Below are 19,151 nucleotides of genomic sequence, written 5' to 3' on the forward strand. Positions count from 1 at the left end.
AACCACACCTCCATGAGTTCATGCTAAAAAAAAATTAAAATATAGTATATTTAATAATCAACATATATATTTTCAAGGTTAAGCCTAGGTACATGTCCCCTCTCTCTCCCCCTCCTTCTCTCTTTGCACAAGCTCTCTTTTTCTCTTTCTCTTCCCCTTTCTCTCTCCATGGCAACTTCCCTAGCCTCTGTCCTTGGGGCCAGTGAACCTGTCAGAGAGCAGAGGCTTCCCAATAAGCCTGCACACACAACTGAACATGCACGCACCATTTCCTGGGAACTACCCCCTACCTTCTAGGCATTCTAGGAAGTGGCACCTTAGCTCACTGACCTAGAAAGCTCTCCAAGATCCCACAGCTGGGGTCACAACCCACACGCCTAGCCTTCTTGATTTTGTATGGTTGCCACTATGAACATTCTGAAGAGAGTAATTTTGGAGGCTGAGAGCCCTATTTTCATATTTGATTTCCACCAAGTGTTCCCATTTCAGAAAGCTGTGCTCTGCAAACTGTAAAGTGCTATCCAATGGTTAGCTGAGGATCACTGCCAAGGTCAACAGACTGAAGGCTGGCTCTAAGTGCCAGCTCTTCAACTGGAAGGACTACCGGAAGGCTAGACACTCAAGGGTCCCTTTCTAAAGAGGGTCTATGTATTTGTCAGAACCAGGACACAGCTGCTTGTCCAAGTCCCACCATGGATCCCACTATATGAAGCACAATACATTTACCAGAGAGAACCAGTGTTGATTTTTTACACTGTGTTGGATTTTCAGGACTCCTCCCCACCCGATTTGGCTTGCATTTTTGAAACACATTGTGCTCTAACTACCTGGCTGCTTGGCAAATTACCTTTCCCAAAGCTCAACTGTCCTGAGTGTTTTTCTTCCACACTACCCAAGTCCCAGATGCATTACAATTTAGACTGTGAGCTCTTGCTTTCAAACCCATAGTCTTTTGTCCTCATACATTTTCTTTGTCATTTAACAGCTGAATGGACATTGTTCCCCTAACCTGGTTCATGAAAGAGGACACCATGAAGACACTTCACATTCTCTGGCTTCCTTGCCCAAGCATCCAGCACTAGCCAGGCCAGTGTCAGGGGACCTCTGGCACTAGATCTAATGATCTGGGTTTGAGCCTAGGCTAAATAATGAGCTTGAGGAGAATAGTTTTATCGTAGTCAGGAATCTGAGGAGAGCCCCTTTGTCCCACACACCCTGCCTCTTTTCCCTGAGCAGCTTTTCTTCATCTGTCAAAGATAATGGAGTTTTATGTGGCATTCATTCATCCTCCACATGTCTCCATTCGAGCAGCTGTGTACCAATTCAGTCTTGGATGTTTCTACACTTCGGGGCTTGTAGAACAGTGAGAGAAAGAGCAGATACCTTACAAAAAGCCTTCTGTTCCAGGCCCTACAAGGCTCCACTTTGTTTCTTTCCTGCAATAGGAGTCTTGAAAGCCCCAAGTTAAAAAGTGTATAACAAGGATGAAACAGGAGCCCAGCACACAGGATGCTGCGCAACTCTGCCAATGACTTCCATGTATCTCCATGTATGCGTGTGTTACATTACTTCCATGTATCTCCATGTATGTGTGTGTTACATGTGATGTATTTTCCCCAAGAGCGTTGGACATGGATGCAAGATTACTGCTACATGCCCAGGAATAAAAGAAAAGAAAGAAACAAAGAAAGAAAAGGAGAGCTGGGCAGCGGTGGCGCACACCTTTAATCCCAACACTTGGGAACCAGAGGCAGGCAGATTTCTGAGTTCGAGGTCAGCCTGGTGGTGTGAGTTCCAGGACGGCTACAGGAAGGAAAAGAGAAACTTGCTCTTTTGAGGAACCATCAAAAAAAAAAAACATTTCACTTGTCCAAAGCAAAACCTATTAGGAGAAAAACTCAGAAATGGTCTTTGTGTTTAGCAGTTTTTAAATTATCAACCGAAGGGGCTGAGTTAGAAGAAAAGGAACCAAAAAAAGGTCTTGCCTAGTTAATCTTTCCACAGAATCCAAGGCTCAAACAAAATCATGCTTTAAGGGATGCAGGGGTGGGGGTTGGGGTGGAGTGGCTAGTAGTGGATCAGATTTTCAGCCCTAACTTAACTCCATCATCCAATGAGGTTCAATAGCTGAAGGTGGGGGTAGGTAGGAGTTGGGGGAAAGCCCAGTTGTTCCTTGCTTACTTGAAAATTAAAACACCGAGCGCAAGAAAAGAGGCAGGTTGCAGGAGTGCGTAAGGAAAGCAGACTTCTTTATTGTACACAGTACAGAATATACGCAGCTCGGCAGGGTGCACGCGGCCCCGCGAAGGGGGAAGTAGCTCAAATCCACACTCTGGAAAAGAAGCAAATGCAGGAAGAAGCCCCACACCTCGGCGGGATGGCTCTGCGGGAGGTACATGAGTCCGGTGGGAATGCAAAGTGGCCCTACTGTCCTGTGTCCCTTGACCGACACACGTGCCGTCAAAACAGGGGAGGGGCAGCTCAGGCTCCGGAAGATTCTTCTTAACCCACCCCCAAAACAGCATAAATTCACTAAAGAAAACTAAAACAAACCCCAAACCAGTATAAGTAAAGAGAGGAAGAACAAAAAGAAAAAAAAAAAAAAAAAGATCCCCAAAATCTATACAGCATTTACAACAAATACATCTCTAGCCAGCTGGGGTAAAATCCGCATCTATGTATAGATAGATGGTGTGTAGATTAGAAAGCTATAAATATGCTTATGAAAGAGTCCTTCCATCAGAGTACAATGCTAATTAAGGCCCAAGCTTCAGGTCTGACGCCTCTGTGGGCTGACTAGGTTCTCATAGCTCTAAAACCTACCCCTCGTTCCTGTGAACCTCTTTCACAAGTCATGAGAAGGCTGTGGAGTGCCCCACACTCGGTCAGCTCTGTGTCCCGCCCCTCATGTGAGGAACACAACGTGTGGAGTGTCAAGGACAGCAAACTCCTGTCAACAAGGAGTCAGGCGGCAAAGCACAGGCACTTCCTGCTGCTTTTCCCACCACTCCAAACCCAACTTGTACACAGCTTTAGTTTGGTTGTTTACAACATTCCCAATATAATACAACAATCAGAATAAAAAAAATTAAAAAAAAAAAAAAAAAGTAGCAGGAAGCCAGAATGCTAGCTCGCACTGCTGTCGCTACCTGTGCGTGACAGGTTAAGTTTCAGACCCCCGGGGAACCACTGTGCAGGGTTGAAAGTCCAAAACTGAGAGAAAAAGGAGAACAAGGCAGATGCCTGGGTTCCCAGCAGGTGACCAGTCATTAAATGGACATGACATATATGTACTATATGACATGTATGTAGTACATGACATGTATGTAGTATGTACATCTGCTTCCCAGAGAAGGAGAGTTAGTGAGCATGGAGAACTATACACATAGAATGCTAAGCTGTGTCCAGGCTGCCCTGCACACTTCAAAAATGTACAGACCAGGTTAAACGCCTCAACAGGTTGTCTGGTGCACAAAGCACCAAGCAGGCTTCTGTGTGGCGAAGGGGAAGCCCCAGCAGACCCCCTCGCAGGCTGCAGGGTCTTCTGAAGTGGGCACCGCCCCACCTGAGGGATGCAATGCAAGTACCAAAAGGGTTTTTTTGTTGTTGTTGTTTTTGTTTGTTTTCGCTTTAAATACCAAAACTACAAAAATCCAGTCTATATAAACTGTTTTTCCCCCAAAACAACCACCAAAAGCAAAATGGAACCCCCCCCCCCATCAAAGCAAAACAAAATACTGTCATGTTCATCATCTTTAAAACAAGCCATCTGTGCTCAGCCGTGTGACTGGGAGGAAGGGGACTTGATTTACTTAAGGTGACTGCTCGGCTGGAAGGCCGAAGAGGAACACGGTCTGAGAACCATGGAGTGAGTCTCCTGGCCTCCTCAGTTCTGGACTACAGGGGAAAGATTTCAGAATGAGCTACAAGAGTTTTGCAATTTCAAGCCTCAATGGTCTGAGCCTCCCCGACCCAGTCTTATCGACTGTCCTATGGGTGTGCAGTTTCTTCCCAAAGAATTGTGCGAGTCAAAGCCTCCTGTGCGAAGGCATTTTAGTAGTCCATGATCAACGCAGATTGTCATACACTCCGTCCCCTTTCATGGGCGCTAAACCCTGAACACACTGCTGTACTGCTCTGCACATACTGGCCATGGTGGCAAGGAGGACGGTTTCCACGTCTCCCCAGGAAGTGGTGGTTTTTCTGTCTCTCCCTGTTTTCACTCCTCCCTAGCCAAGGTGTTTGTCTTAAAGGGTGTCGAATCCAGAGACAGCTTGGGTTCTCCTGATAATACTCAAAGGACAAGCTTTAGGAACAGCCAAGAACACAAACAAAACCACTGCCCTCGTTTTGCCTGGATGAGGACTGCTAGCTCTAGGGTGTGGCTACTCGGCCATTCAGAAACTTAGTAAGCGAAGCCTTCGGCGTAGGGGAGGCTGCTGCAGCGATCCATGTCCAGGAGGTAAGCAGGGCTGTCTTCAAAGTGAGTCAGAGGCAGCGTGTCCTCCTCACTGAGGGGGCATTCGGATTCTGCCTTCAGGAATGGGCGCTGATTGTCCGGGAAGGCCATGGAGAAAAGTGCATCTGGGTCACACACAAATTTGTAGACGTACCGTTCCCCCGCCACCTGCGTGAGAACACACATCACACAAGACTCAGCTGGAGCAAGGCCTGGGGGGGGGGGGGCTCCAGTGAAGAGAATGAGAACTTCTAAGATGCCAACCTCTCAGGGAGCCAAGCACCCAAGGGGGCTAATTAGTAGCCGATTATTCCGATCGCATCTTGGGGACCTATTCCCCCGCCAAGGGTTTTGTTGACACCACGGCTCGGTATTTTAAAAAGGCACATGATCAAGTATGCACATATATGTGCGTGCGTAGAGGCCCATGGTCGAGATCAAGAATCTTCTATCACTGCTTCACCTTTGAGGCAGGAACCCTTCTGTCAAACCTAGAATTGGCTGAAATAGTTCTAGGGATTGAACCACCTGACTTCCCAGGCTAGAATTACCTGAGATCTGGGGATCTGAACTCCAGCCCTCTTGCATGGAAGAAGCTTTAACCACTGAGCAATCTCTCAAGCTCCCCAATTAGGAATACGATTAAGCCAGCCTCTGTGGAACTTCAGTCTGTTCCAGGCCCCAGACTCTACCTCGGCCACACCTGTCACTTTAGTGACACTTTAGTCTGCTGAATTGGAACTCACTATGTAGCAGCTCAGGTTAGCCTTGAACTTAAAAAATCCTCAAGCCTCACTGGTCTGAACCTCCCAACCCAGCCCTATGGACTTTCCTATGGGTGTGCAGTTTCTTCCCAAAGAATTGTGCAAGTCAAAGCCTGTGCAAAGGCATTTAGTGGAGGGAGACACAATGGCTTGGCACCAATCCAAGGCCAGCATGGCTTCCAGCACTGACATCATCACTCGGTCTTCTCTATTCCATTCAGGGATTTAGGGCACAAACCACCTTTGACAGTCACAATTCTGGGTCTTCCTATGCTCCGAAACCTAGTCAGTAAGGACCGCCCTTTCTCCTTAGTCCTGAGCCTCTGTGCCTTGAACTGCATTCTTTCACATTTGACCTGGATCCGGGAGTAACGCAGGGATGATGACACTTGTAGAGGCTGGGATGAGAAACGCCCCAGTAATCTCAGGGCATTTGGACACTTAAGTCTCTCGTTAGTGGCAATGTTTGTGGAGACTTAGGAGATGCGGCCGTGTGTGTGTGTGTGTGTGTGTGTGTGTGTGTGTGTGTGTGTGTGTGTGTGGTACATCTGGGGAAGGGCTTTGAGGCTTCAGTGCCTCATGCCAGCTCCAGTTTAACGGTCTCAGCTTCCTGCATATAGTTCAGGATGTGAGTTCTCATCATCCAATCATCCATTCCTGCTGCCACGCCTGCCACGCCTGCCACCATGGACTCTTAAACCCTCCAGAACCGTACGCCCACAGGAACCTTTCCTTGTATACACTGCTTTGGTCATGGTGTTTTCATCAGTGCAACAGAATCACAATGGACAAAACACTTCTTCCCGCATTTGGAATTTGCTCTGGGGATATCAAGTGGGTTAGAGAGAACATGGGAATGAATGCTAATGGATATAGGTTGGTTTTTTGATCTTTTTGTTTTGTTTTGTGGGGAAAAATGGAAGTGGACAAAATACCATAAAATTAACTAAAGTCTATACAAATCCTCCAAAAAATTTGATAATCTTCAAAATATTAAATTCTTGTCCCAAGCATTCTGGGGAAATACAACCTGTGCACGTAAGCACCCTCTCTGTGTAAATGCTAGAGTCTGGGGAGATGCATAGCATATGTGGTATTTAAGAAAGGCGTGTTCAGTCCCATCTTCTACATATCAATGAGATTTTTAAGGTTGAAGTCCCTTAACACCTTACTCTAATAAGGGGTCTACAGTGGCTTTTTCAAAGATAAATTTTTATCTTCTATTCTGCAAAGAAAACCCTCTTACTGAATGACATGGCTACTATTTGACAAACTGAGGGTCTCTTAAGTTCTAGGCTATATAGGTTTAAAAGAGAAATAGGTTTTCCTTACTCTTCTAACTCGTTGAGATGGTGCCCCACTGAATGACAAGTGCAGATGCTGTGCCCTAAATGTTTTAACAACTAAAGGCTTCAAGCTGTATGGAATGGAAAATTGATCCCCTCATGAATTGCTTTACACAATAGAAGCGGACCTAAAGCCTTTGGGTCTTTTTGTAACTGGAGGCAGCTTTCTTCTTGTTTTCCACAGCAACTTCTGTCAGCATGTACTCGACAACATTAAAAGCACTTTTAAAAAAAAAAAAAAAGCTTTTTTTGTTAATATGTACATGTGCGAGCCTGAGTGTATTTTTGTGTATCATGTGCGTACAATGTCTGTGGAGGTCAGGGTAGCGTCGGATCTCAGGAGCTGGAGATACAGAAGGCTGTGAGCTGCCTGACGTGGGTGCTAAGACCTGAAGTCAGGTCTTGGGAGAGAGGCCAGTGCTCTCAAATGTTAGGCCAGCCACTTCTTCAGTCCTAAAGGTACTTTAAATATTATCCACGTGCCTCCTTTTTTTACTTCAAGTTTTAGGAGACAGGAGCTCATGTAGCGTGGCTGGCCTAGACTGTGATATACAGGGGAAACAGTGACTTCCAGACCCTCTGTTTCTACCTTGCCAGGGCTGGCACTACAGGTGTGCCACTCTGTCTTGTAATCCTTCTCTTTGTTACGTCTCCCGGCTTCTTTCCTACCACAGATTCATGGATGAGGCTCAAGCTTTCGCCTAGCAATTGTAAATGACCTAATCGCCGAAGTTAGGGACATGCTCCTTGCACCTGTTGCGGCAGAGCATTCTGAGCATCTGTAGGTGCTTACCTTCTGCATGATGCCCTTTTCATAGTAATAGCGGAGAGAGCGACTCAGCTTGTCATAGTTCATGGCTGGCCGATTCTTCTGAATACCCCAACGACGAGCAACCTGGAAGAACAAGACAGTCACAATCTAAACACATCCCCAGGATATTCTGAAACTCAATGGCTCTGGCTAATGATCAGTCTCTCTAACTTGGAAAGGAAAGCGTTTTAATTCTCTCAAGATCAAATATGAAGTAAAGGTGATGATCGGGCCACAGTTCCAAGGAGGTGAGACCTGGGGTAGAACATGTGTAACACTGTTAGACTAGAGGACTTGTTGGCATCCCAGAGGAACAGGCTCTCTACTATGTCTCCATTTATGAATTATTGACCAATACTCACGGACCATTAACATATTGCCATTAAGTGCTATGGTTTCTGTAGCAGTCAATAAGGAATAATTAGAATGGTCATTCCTGAAACATTAGGGACATGCTAGTGAGCTGCTAATGGGCCTGCAGAGCAGAAGTTCAATTCTAATAAGATTGGAGAGGGGCTGGGAGATGTTTACTTATTGCGGCTCTCGGACTGAGGGGGATTCAGATCATTACAGCGATTGCCATCAGCTCTTGGCTCCCAGCAGATCCGCAGAATGGACAGAAAAGCACACAGCACCATTATCCATTTAATGAAAAATTAACAGGGCTTCTCACACAGTTCTAAAGTGCATTATAGTAACCTGGTCCACTTGAGGTGCAGAGATGAGGAGATGTAATTCGAGCTTTGGGCAAAAAGGCATCGTAGTTGGGAGATTTCCTACTAGAGAGTCTACTAGATTATCAGGGCAGCCGATCGAGTTCTGTTCCCAGCAGGTAAACATTCGTGTTCCCGCTTGAGAGTGAGTGACTGTCAGGGTGAATCCACTGTGTAAATGTAAGCTGTCTGAGGTCTTCATTTTAGTTACCTTTAGAAACTTTGGCTGGACGCAGTCACACACACCTTTAATCCAAGCACTCAAGAGGCAGAGGCAGGTGCACTTCCTGAGTCTAAGGCCAGCCTGGTCTTCAGAGAGTTCCAGGACAGCCACGACTACACTGAGAAAACCCTGTCTCAAAAACCAAACCAATAGATAACCAAAATCAAAACAAACAACCCTGCCCAAACAAAACACCAATAACAAAAACCCACCACACTTCAAAAAAGGCAACCTAGCCACATCCTTTTGCTGTTTTTCTACATTTTGTGTTATTTAGAGACAGGATCTCTCTAGCCCAGGATTGCTTCATATCCACCTCTGCTTCTAGGCGTTTGATCATATGCACCATCAACCCCAACTCGCTCTTTTGAGAAGCACGCTCGCATGCACACACATGCACACTGCCAGAAACAAAAGCCAAAGGTTAAACGAGGAGGTATGTGGAAAGACAACAGCAGCGCAGTGACAGAAATGCCTCCAGATTTCAGGACTCTTGAAGGACCACCAGCCAGGCTTCTACTCTGCCCACCCGAGAAATCTTATGCAACTTTAATTTCCACTTTTTTGGTTTTTTTTTTAGTGTGTCTCAGGTAACCACAAATCTTGGGTCTCCCAGAGTTCCATTCTTCATCAGTTCAAGTCTATCTTTAAAGAAAGGCTCCAAAGGCAATCCTAGTAAAACCTAGTAAAATCCTGGTTAAAGGTCATTTTTATTTGAGACAGGGTCTTATTGTGTAGTTGTATTGGTAGCTGGCCTGGAATGTACTATGTAGCCCACGCTGGTTTCAGGTAGCCCAGTCTTAGACTCTGTAGTGCTGGGATTAAAGGTGTGTGCCAACGTGCCTCTCGAAGGTAAATATTTAAGGATTTTTTTTAAATAGACTTATTTATTATTATACATAAGTACACTGTAGCTGTCTTCAGACACACCAGAAGAAGGCGTCAGATCTCATTAGGGATGGTTGTGAGCCACTATGTGGTTGCTGGGATTTGAACTCAGGACCTCCGGAAGAGCAGTCAGTGCTCTTAACCACTGAGCCACGTCTCCAGCCCCAACGGTAAATATTTTAAATCAATGGAAATATATTTCTAAGAAGAGAAACCTGCTAAGTCAACCACACTGCAGCCAGGGTAGACAGCAACCACAATCTGAAACTCACTGCCAACTAGTCTGCCCCGAGCGACAGGGAACGGCATGGCAGCTGCCAGTCTCTTACTCCACTCAGTGGTAGAAAACAATTTTGCCTAGTCTTCTGCTAGAGTGGTGACCTCTCTGCTGTCAGTGCACGAAATAGCTTACTGGAGAGGTTTTGTGTATGTGCAGATCTCAAAGCTGCTCTGGTAGCTATGGTTACTGACACATCCACCAGGCCAGTGCCCTATGATTCAGTGGCCCCACCACAGCGCGCTCCCCCTCTATAGCAATGTGTGATGAGCTGGAGACTCAGGCAGTCCCTATTTGGTGGTAGGAGGCGCAGGCGAGAACACATTGCCAGCTCGCTCCTTTCTGCTTCAAAAATGTACATTTTGGGAGCTGAGGCTAGAGGGGGAGGGGATGAGGGACAGGGGACTCACCTATTCCTCTTCAAAGAGCCAGCATGCAGTCACAGAACAAGGAGAGGCTCTTTCTAGCAACCCCAGCCTTTAAAACCTCCCACGGCATCACTGAACTGCCACACGTTCAACACGCAACCCTTCTCCCCCCAATATTCACATTGATGCCGACTCACAGTTAAAATGGCTACAGATTAAAGCCGAGTCAGTCATAATTGAGAGGGTGCGAAGCTGGATGACTATCAAAAGACATTTGATTAGGGGGCCTGCCAAAATGCAGTTCTAAAACCACAATTTCCATGCACAGTGTAATGGATATTATGGGTAATTACCCAGAGTGCACTACTCAGCCACACAGCTGCCTACAATTACATCCCCAACAGCTTCCTCCTCTGCTTCACCCTTTAAGCTCCCCCACGACAACTTCTTACAGCTTTTCCCCAGGAGTTGGTGGTATCTTCCTGACATGAACAAGGACAGGGTCGTCACCGTTATACAAAGAGCAGCAGGAGAAAATGCACACATTGCACAAGCCAAGGCTAAGTGCTCCAAAGACTGCAAAGCGCCCTGTATGAAGCTCAAAAATGAATCTCAGGGTCCAGGAAAAAAAAAAAAAAAAGCAGCCGCTAAAGAAACAAGGCTGGTGGGAGGGAGGATGGCTCAGTGGGCAGAGGCACCAGGAGGCAGCTCCTGGACTACGATGGGAAGAGATTCACTCCTGTGGGTTGCAGCACATGCAGACTTACTGAGCCACCCCCATAATAAAAATGCAATAGTGATGATGATGATGATGATGACGACGACGATAACAGCCATAATAACGCTACTCAATCAACAGAGAGGCTCAGGGCCATCATAGGCTTCACTCATGTGACTTGAAGCCACTTGGTATTTAGGAGCATTCTGCGTTAATAGTAGCTCCTTCATTAAGTAAGAAAGCAGGAGCCCTCTGCCATATGCTCACCCTTTTCCTTACCACTGGCAGGAGAGTGGAAGATTCAATAACAGCCTCACAGTGGCTCATAACCAGGTTTACCTGCAGCTGGACAGCCTGCGCTCAGGCCCCAGGCGGTGGCAATAAAGTCATAAAAGCTCCTGTTTGTGGAATGAGATCAATCAATAAGGGCTGCCCACAAAACAGTCTTACTTTCCTTTCAAAAGGCCTGGATGAGTCAAGCAAGGTGCTATTCTATCACTGAGCCTCATGGAAACCAGGTGATGTTACTAGGAAGCCAGTGAGGGAGGACTGGGCCTACATGGGAGCCTTCCCCATGACAGGAGGCTGAGCCTCTATCTCTACACAACTGAGCACAATCAGAGGCTGTCTGCAGCATTCCACGCTGACAGCATTTTTGTAAGTAAACAGGCCACAGGGGATACGGTATTTTGTACGTGCACGCGAGTACGCATGCGGTGTTATGTTCATTCGGAGGCCAGAGAGACAAGCTAGGTATCTTCCTCGGCTGTCCCCTACCTTATTCTTTGAGATCAGTCCTCTCTCTAAACCTGGAACTCATCCATTTGATTAAGCTGGACAGCCAATGAGCTCCAGGGATCTGCCTGTCTTGAATCCCTGACTTTGGGCATCACAGATATGGGTGATACAAACTGCAGCCTTCATTCTTGTTGTGGTTGGCGTTTTACTGAGGCTCTCCCCAACCCCCACTCTCTGTATGTTTTTTTTACCACTTTAAATGAGGCCTGCCATGTTGAACCAGTGCAAGGTCATCCTCCCCACCCCCACCTCATTTCTAATCCACTTTTTTCTCTTTCTCCCTACCAGCTTTCAGACCATGTCCTTCCAAACAGAGTGTCAGGGTGTCACCTCTTGCTGCTAACTCTTCAGTCCTTAATGGAGTGCTTCCCAAGAATATAGTTCCCATTTTTACTGTACCCAACTCCGGGATAGCGGTTGTCTGACCACACACTATCAAAAGAAGGGTATGTCAGCCAGCGAGAGTGGGGATGTGTGTGCATCTTCTCCATCTTTAACTTTTTAAACTCTAACCCAAATAGAAATTAAAACTGTTCCCTTTGAAATGGGTTACACCAACAACCTGCTTAAATGCTCTATGCTCAATGTGTTCAGGAAGAGGACCTACAATGGCATCTTCTTCACCGACAAGAAGGTAGTTCTGTCTTAGGGCTTTCTGTTAATAGCTCTGGGCAAAAAAGATGGCAACAAAGTTTCTTTTTCTATTAAATAATAATGGAAGTTTGTATCCTTCCTTTAACTACTGGTGTGCTGTCTAGTTTTTTTTTTTTTTTTTTTTTTTTTTTTTTTTTTTTTTTTTTTTTTTTTTTTTTTTTTTTTTTTTTTTTTTTTTTTTTTTTTTTTTTTGGTTTTTCTGAGACAGGGTTTCTCTGTATAGCCCTGGCTGTCCTGGAACTCACTCTGTAGACCAGGCTGGCCTCGAACTCAGAAATCCGCCTGCCTCTGCCTCCCAAGTGCTGGGATTAAAGGCGTGCGCCACCATACCCAGCTCCCTGGCTTTTTATAAGTAGGCTGAGCAAGTTAAGGGGAGCAAGCCAGTAAGCAACACTTCTTCATGGCTTCTGTGTCAGCTCCTGCTTCCTGCCCTGTTTGAGCTCCTATTCCAGCCTTGGATGATGAACAATGATGTGAATTATAAACCAAAACCAAACCCAATATCCTTTGATCCTGGTGCTTTACCACAGCAACACAGAATAGCAACCCTCACTCCAACAACCAGGATCCTACAAAACAGAGGTTTTGAAAAAGCATCTATATTCTGGAGAGATGGCTAGAAAGATGGTTCAGCAGTTAAATAAAATCTCTCTGCTCTTGCAGAAGACCCATGTTAGGTTCCCACCTGTAACTCCAGGGGGTCCAATGCCCTTTCCTGGCTTCCGTGGGCACAGTACACACGGCACACCTACACACAACCAGGTATACGCACACAAGCACATACAAAACAAATACTTTAAAATTTTTAGGTTTCTAAGACTTATCCTTGGTAATTTTATTTCTCTAAGTTAGAGACATTTGAATTATGTAGTAAGGTTGGTAAGATGGCTCAGCAGGTCAAGGCTCTTGCCGACACTATCATTCCTGGCAACTTGAGTCTGAGACTCACATATAGGAGAGAACTGATTGCCACAAGTGGTCTTCTGACTTTCATATGCACGCCATGAATTTACTGCATGTGTATGCAAATGCACATTAAATTAACATATGTTAAAAAAAGAAAAGCTGGGCGTGGTGGCGCATGCCTTTAATCCCAGCACTCAGGAGGCAGAGGCAGGTGGATTTCTGAGTTCAAGGCCAGCCTGGTCTACAAAATGAGTTCCATGATAGCCAGGGCTACACAGAGAAACCCTGTCTCAAAAAAAAAAAGAAAAGAAAAAAAGAAAAGAAAAGAAATATATTGTAATGTAAGTGCATCATGGAATTGCCACACAGTACCTTTAGAGAGCCTCAGCCACAGGCTGAGACAGACCAGGGCTGAGAACAAGGTACGTCTGCTGTTACAGAAACTGCACTTTCAAAAACGTTAAGAGGAAGAACATATCTTGTATCAGTGCAAGAGTTCATCGCTTCAAGCCTCATCTCCCCACTGCAGGACTGTCAAATATTTCTAATGTTTTCTACAATGGAGAACTCTGCCTGTTGGTTTAGCAATATGCAAAAGATTGTCCTACTGATCGAGCCATACCTAGTGCTTGCTCCCTTCTCGGGGCAAGCCAGTGCTTGAGCTGTGAGCTCTCAGTCTCCGTCTCCACTAACAGCACCACTGCTTGCTGCCCTGCCTCCCCACCATGCCAGACTGAAGCTGTAAGACCCAATAGATCACCAACAGGAAAGTAATGGAGACACCTGGACTCACCTCTTCCGGTTCTATGAGTTTAAACTCCATGCCTCGGCCAGTCCAGGCGATGAAGTGGGCATTGGCTGGGTCATCCAGGAGGGTGACGAGGAACTGCCACAGCTGCAAAGAGCCTCGTCTCTGATAAGGGGGCCCCTCTCGATACATGGTGGGCTCCTGCTTGACTTTGCCTGTGTGGGACAGGGGTGTGCATGCAATCATTTAGGCTGAAGTTTTTGGAGGATTTGGAGGGGAAGCAGTGGCTACTGGTGACTGAGTCTTTGAACGTGGTGGGACTGACTGAGGGGAGTCCTGACACCGCCAACCCTCTCACTTAGCATGGAGACTCAGATGGGTGTCTTACCTTCCAGTCTTTCGGGCACCACACAAGTGTCATCGAAGTATAGCCTGGGGTCCTTTTCATATGGGAATCCTGAAAGAGTTTAAAGACAAAGACCATACTGCTTAGCAGATGCTGTGCTGTACTAAAAACTAAGCGCTGTAATAGCATTCTTTTACTTAAATAAACAACTTTTTCTTTTTACCCTGTGTACATGATGTGTTCAGGGGCACATATATGTGGAGGTCAGAAGATAGCTCTCTGGAGCCATTTCTCTTTTCCCTTTTACAGGGGATCAGGGGACTCGAACTCAGGATGTAAGGTGCTTTTTTTATCTATGGACCCCTCTCACCGGCCCAGACTGTTTAATTTTTGGTTCCAAAGGACTCAAGTATTTGAGTTCTGACATCACTTCCTTGTCTTCTGTGAGGGCAGAATCAGTTCCTACTAAAAGGGCTCTGGCAGAAGGAACCACCGAACCACAGTAGGTGCCCTCACATCTTACACAGTTTGCAGGGGCCAGTGTCTGCTCTGGTCAGCCTAGCTTGCTAGCTTTGTTCTATTCGTGTAGAGTGCTGGCCTTTTTCTCTCAGCTAATATGAATGTAACCTTCCTCACAGGCTTGTCCAAGCTCTTTACACAGTCCACGGGCTACGGCAGAAGCACAGAAGGAGAGGAAAACAGACAAAGACACAGGTCCACAGAAGACTAAGAGCAGCACACACCAAACACGTCAGAGCACTGTCCCCAGACACAGCGGAAAGAATCAAAGCCTTACTCATGGGAGAGTGAAGGGGTCAGAAAGTGGGAACCTAGGCTGGGCAGTGATGCGCACACCTTTACTCCCAGTACTGGGGAACCAGAGGCAGGTGGATCTCTGAGTTTGAGGACAGCCTGGGATACACAGAGAAACACTGTCTTATAAAACCAGAGTGGGTGAGAGAGGGAAAGAGAAAAGAAAAAATGGGAACCAAATGGTCCAAGACACATAAAACTAAATGGCTAAAGAACAAGGTAAACAAACAGGCCGGGAGAAAGGATGGCCACACATCTGCCACTTATGAGCTGCCAGCAGATGTGACTGTGGGCTTGACTGTGGGGGCTATCAGCTGGCCAGCCTCCCACTCCTCAACACGCCCAAGGGAGTCAACAGCTCCCTGATGGGGATTCCCCGCCTCAGAGCTATCACACTTGGTATACTGTCCTTCATCCCTGGGCTCTCTTCTCTGGCTTAGTCCCCAGTTGAGTCACCTGGCTGGATATGCAGAGGGGACAGGGGACTCTCAGTGACATGAAAACCTCACAAGTAGCATGCCCAGATGTGATCCCTCTCTTGCTATCCCAGGCTTCTTCAAAATCAGCTCTGCAGGCCTGGCACCTTCTGAATATGTCGGGGCCTCGAAAACTCCGTGCAATGGAGGAGGCAGACTCTTTTGATGTCATTCGTCTTTCTGTCCCTAGTCCCAGGCATGATTTTTCTGTTTAAATTAAATATACCATATATAGGCTGGAGAAATGGCTCAATTGTTAAGAGCACTGGCTACTGTACCAGAGGACCCGGGTGTAATTCCCAGCCCCCACATGGTGGCTCAGCAACTGTCTGTAACTCTAATTCCTGGGGAATCCACTGTCCTCTTCTGGCTTCTGCGTGCACTATGTGCACACAACCATGTATGCAAAGCACCCAGACACACATACACACAATTTGATAAGTCTATTTAACTGACGCTTTTTTTCTTATCGAGTCCAGTAAACATTTTGTGCCAGTGTGCATAGATAGGACCTTGTTCTTATGAGTGTACATCTCAACTTAAAGAAGGAAGCAGATAATAATAATGATAATAATAATAATAATAGAACCCAATGACAGTTTAGCATTGGAATTAAGGAGTGGGCTCTAGAGCCAGGCAGGTTGACCCTAATTAGTTGTGTGATTTTGAACAACTGAATCCCAGCGTTCAGTTCTCCTTATTGATACTGTTGTGAGGATTTAACGAGTTACTGTGCAGTCTGTTCTATTGATCCGCAGCTCCCTCTTCACGACAGAGGCTTTTGGAACAAGTGTGTAACAAGTAACACTTAGAGAAAAACAAAAAAATCGCAGATTGTGAGCAAGCAGTGTTAAAGCAGCTGAATGAGCCCCCACCCCCAACCCCGTCCCGGCCAGCACTCCGCAGGCAGAGGCAGATAGAGCAGATAGCTGAGCTCCAGGCGGCCTCGTCCACACAGGAGCAGTACTTAGTGAGACCCTGCCTCAGAACCCACCCAACGAGCCTGAGAACTGTAATCTTGTCATCTCGACTGCCACAGAGCAGGACTTCTCAAGGATAAGACGGGCCACACCCTAAGCATCCTGGCGGTCTCTCAACACCTTGCATACAATAAGCGTTCAATTAGCAGCTGACAATTGAGGCAAAGAATATTGACATTTTTTTTTTCCCTTTAAGACAGGGTGTCATGTAGCACCCTGAACTCCCCATATACTTGAGGAGGACCTTAAACTCCCTATCTTCCTGCCCCCGCCTTCCAAGTGCTAGGACCATATAGGTGTGTGCACAACACCTGGCAAACTGACTTTTATGACAACCTGGTGCACTTCATATTATCAGCAGGACATAATTCCTTCTGCGTCACGCTCTGTAGCTTAGCTGCCAGGAGGTCATCTATTTCCCACCTTCCATATGGATTTTGATATTCCAGTACTGTTTTAAACGGTCTTGTTATAAAGTCATTGTAAGTGAACATCGCCATGATTTAAAGTTTACACACCTGTTAACTGTGTCGTGTTAACTTTCATAGCCCCCTGCCTCCCCCAACGTAAAGATAATTCATCCATAACCACACAAGACTAGATTAAATTCTTGCGTTGGTTTTCAAAGGATTATAAGGAACATTTTGGGGGACATTTTGTGGTTTCTAGTCATTGTCGTCCTCTACAACACCTGGAAGATGTTTCTGGTAATCAGTCAGTTGAGTTTGCATCAACAGTTATTTCTGTTGTGGCCATACACCATCTGATCGCTCAAATAAAGGTGTAGGAAGGAAGAGCGAAGTGAAACGAAGACTCAAAATATCATACAAGGATTCCAGGTGAGGACCCGAGGCGGGACGGCTATCTGAGCGATCAGAGATGCCAATCAGAAACATTTGTTTTGATAACTGTTCTGTTTCCTAGGCATCTGTGGTTCAAGACTGTAAAGGAAGGAGAGAAAAACCAGGCCAAGATAATTTAGAGCAGTTTTAAAACGCTGGCTTCTTTGAAATTTACTTTTTCAGTGTGTGCGGTCAACTGGGCAAAGGAATAGGTTGGAGGGTGGAGGTGGCTTCACAAGATGGTCTCTGTGTAGTAAGCAACCCAAAATCTTACTAAAAATATTTCCCTTAAGAGCATGCTCTTTGCTAAATGTTGTAATTATACAGAATGTTTGCCTCCCTCTCTGCTCAGCTCCCTCCTCATGTGCCTGCTGCAGACAGACACCATCAACTGCCTCTCCAGAGACAGCGTGGAATCTGGACGCAGCCCTGCACAGCTGTGTCTACACAGCCAGCAGTCCAGCAGACAGCCCGCCTGCTCACGTCTGGACACTCTCTGAGAATATCGCAGGGCACACGGTGGTGGGGGTAAGCGTCACTGGTCTAATGCATCTGGGGGCAGCTGCCTACTCAAGAAAGCTCTCTGGGGAACCAGTCACTTGTAAGGAACACCCAATGCTTGAGCATTTAAAGCTTTGCGGTCAGGTGCTTTCAAGCCCCAGGTACACTGGAATTTGGGACTCTAGCTACTTCTGGCAGTGGCTCTCATCCCTTGGGGTCCGACCTTTCCCGGGTCATTCACAGGGGTCACCTGAGACCATCACGAAGCAGATATTTACATTACGAATCATAACAGTAGCAAAATCACTATTACAAAGAAGCAACAAAAGTAATTTTACGGCAGGGAGAGGGGGTTACCGTGACATGAGGAAGTGTATTAAAAGCATTAGGAGGGTTGGGAACCTCCATCTTCAGGTGAACCCTCAGCATCACAACTTTAGAAAGCTCCCTCAGGGAGTCTAAGGACCGCTGAGATTGAGGGTGACTTTCAAACTTGAAAACTGAGACCTCTGGACTCCGCGTTGGAGCATTAGATCCAGGAGCTCTTGAGAATCTGTCAACCCAAGTTCCAAGAGAAGTCTGTGCCACTGGTTTGGGGGAGTCTGACTGATGGTAAGACATTGATGTGGACAGATAGGTTTGTCAGAAAGCAAAACATATTTCTGGGGATCTACTCTTTAAGGGAAAGCACTTCCCAGTCTCAGGGTTGGGAAAGGCCCTCCTGACCCTACCACACTGCCTGGCAGAGAGCCCACCTCTCAAGGCTTTTCAGATCACAAACACCCTCTGAGATCCCAAAAGGCTCCTGCCCATCAAAAGACTGACTGCTTTGCCAATATCATCCATTCACGTAGGGGCTATCTATTTGTTCTGCAAATGCTCTCTGCAGCATTACGGCTCAACTCTCCTCCTCCCACACCACGTGTATCCTGATGAACAGTGCTTGGTTATGTGCAGTGCTGAGAGGCTATACCAGGGTTTCCTGATTGGCAGGCAAGCTCTACCCCCAGCCCAGTACTGTGACTGTTTTAGATTACTCTTAGCCCAATTAGGTTAGTGTTAGGAAAGATAAGGTCACAGATCCAACTGTGCCCATTGCTCTTGCTCCAAATTTTGAGTACCTCAGATGTTTGATTAGTTGATTCTAAAGGAACTGTGTAAGAACCTGCACAGACAGCATACAACACTTTTGTGTGTAAGATTACACTATATGCAACCACATGTGTGTACATGAGGCTGTTAAGCCCATTGTATAATACTGATATGTAACTACTTTAAAACATTAGAATACTTTATAATACTGAGCCTTCTCGTCTATCCCTAAAGCTTTTTTTGTGGTTCCCAACCGTTCTAATGCTATGACCCTCATGTCCTACTGAACCCTAACCATAACATTATTTCAATGCTACTTCATAACTGCAATCTTGCTACTGTTATGAATCCTGATGTAAATATATCCGCTATGCAGGATATCTGCTATGGGGCACCCATGGGGGTCACGACCCACAGGTTAAGAACCT

The 19,151-nt window shown here is 46.2% G+C and overlaps 1 protein-coding gene across 5 annotated transcripts in view; it reads right to left on the minus strand.

The window, feature by feature from the left end:
- Positions 1–2,228: 2,228 nt before the first annotated feature.
- Positions 2,229–19,151, minus strand: part of Etv5 (ETS variant 5) — a 64,183-nt gene continuing 47,260 nt past the window's right edge. For all 5 annotated transcript variants that reach the window (XM_029544600.1, XM_021209182.2, XM_029544599.1 and 2 more), the window contains 4 exons: positions 14,062–14,130; positions 13,719–13,888; positions 7,363–7,464; positions 2,229–4,627 (listed from right to left, as the gene is read on the minus strand). In XM_029544600.1, coding sequence (XP_029400460.1) covers positions 4,406–4,627; positions 7,363–7,464; positions 13,719–13,888; positions 14,062–14,130 — 563 coding nt within the window. In that variant the 3' untranslated portion in view covers positions 2,229–4,405. The remainder of the gene's footprint in view (positions 4,628–7,362; positions 7,465–13,718; positions 13,889–14,061; positions 14,131–19,151) is intronic.

The sequence above is a fragment of the Mus pahari genome, chromosome 12, assembly GCF_900095145.1.
Source record: "Mus pahari chromosome 12, PAHARI_EIJ_v1.1, whole genome shotgun sequence".
Classification (NCBI taxonomy): domain Eukaryota; kingdom Metazoa; phylum Chordata; class Mammalia; order Rodentia; family Muridae; genus Mus; species Mus pahari.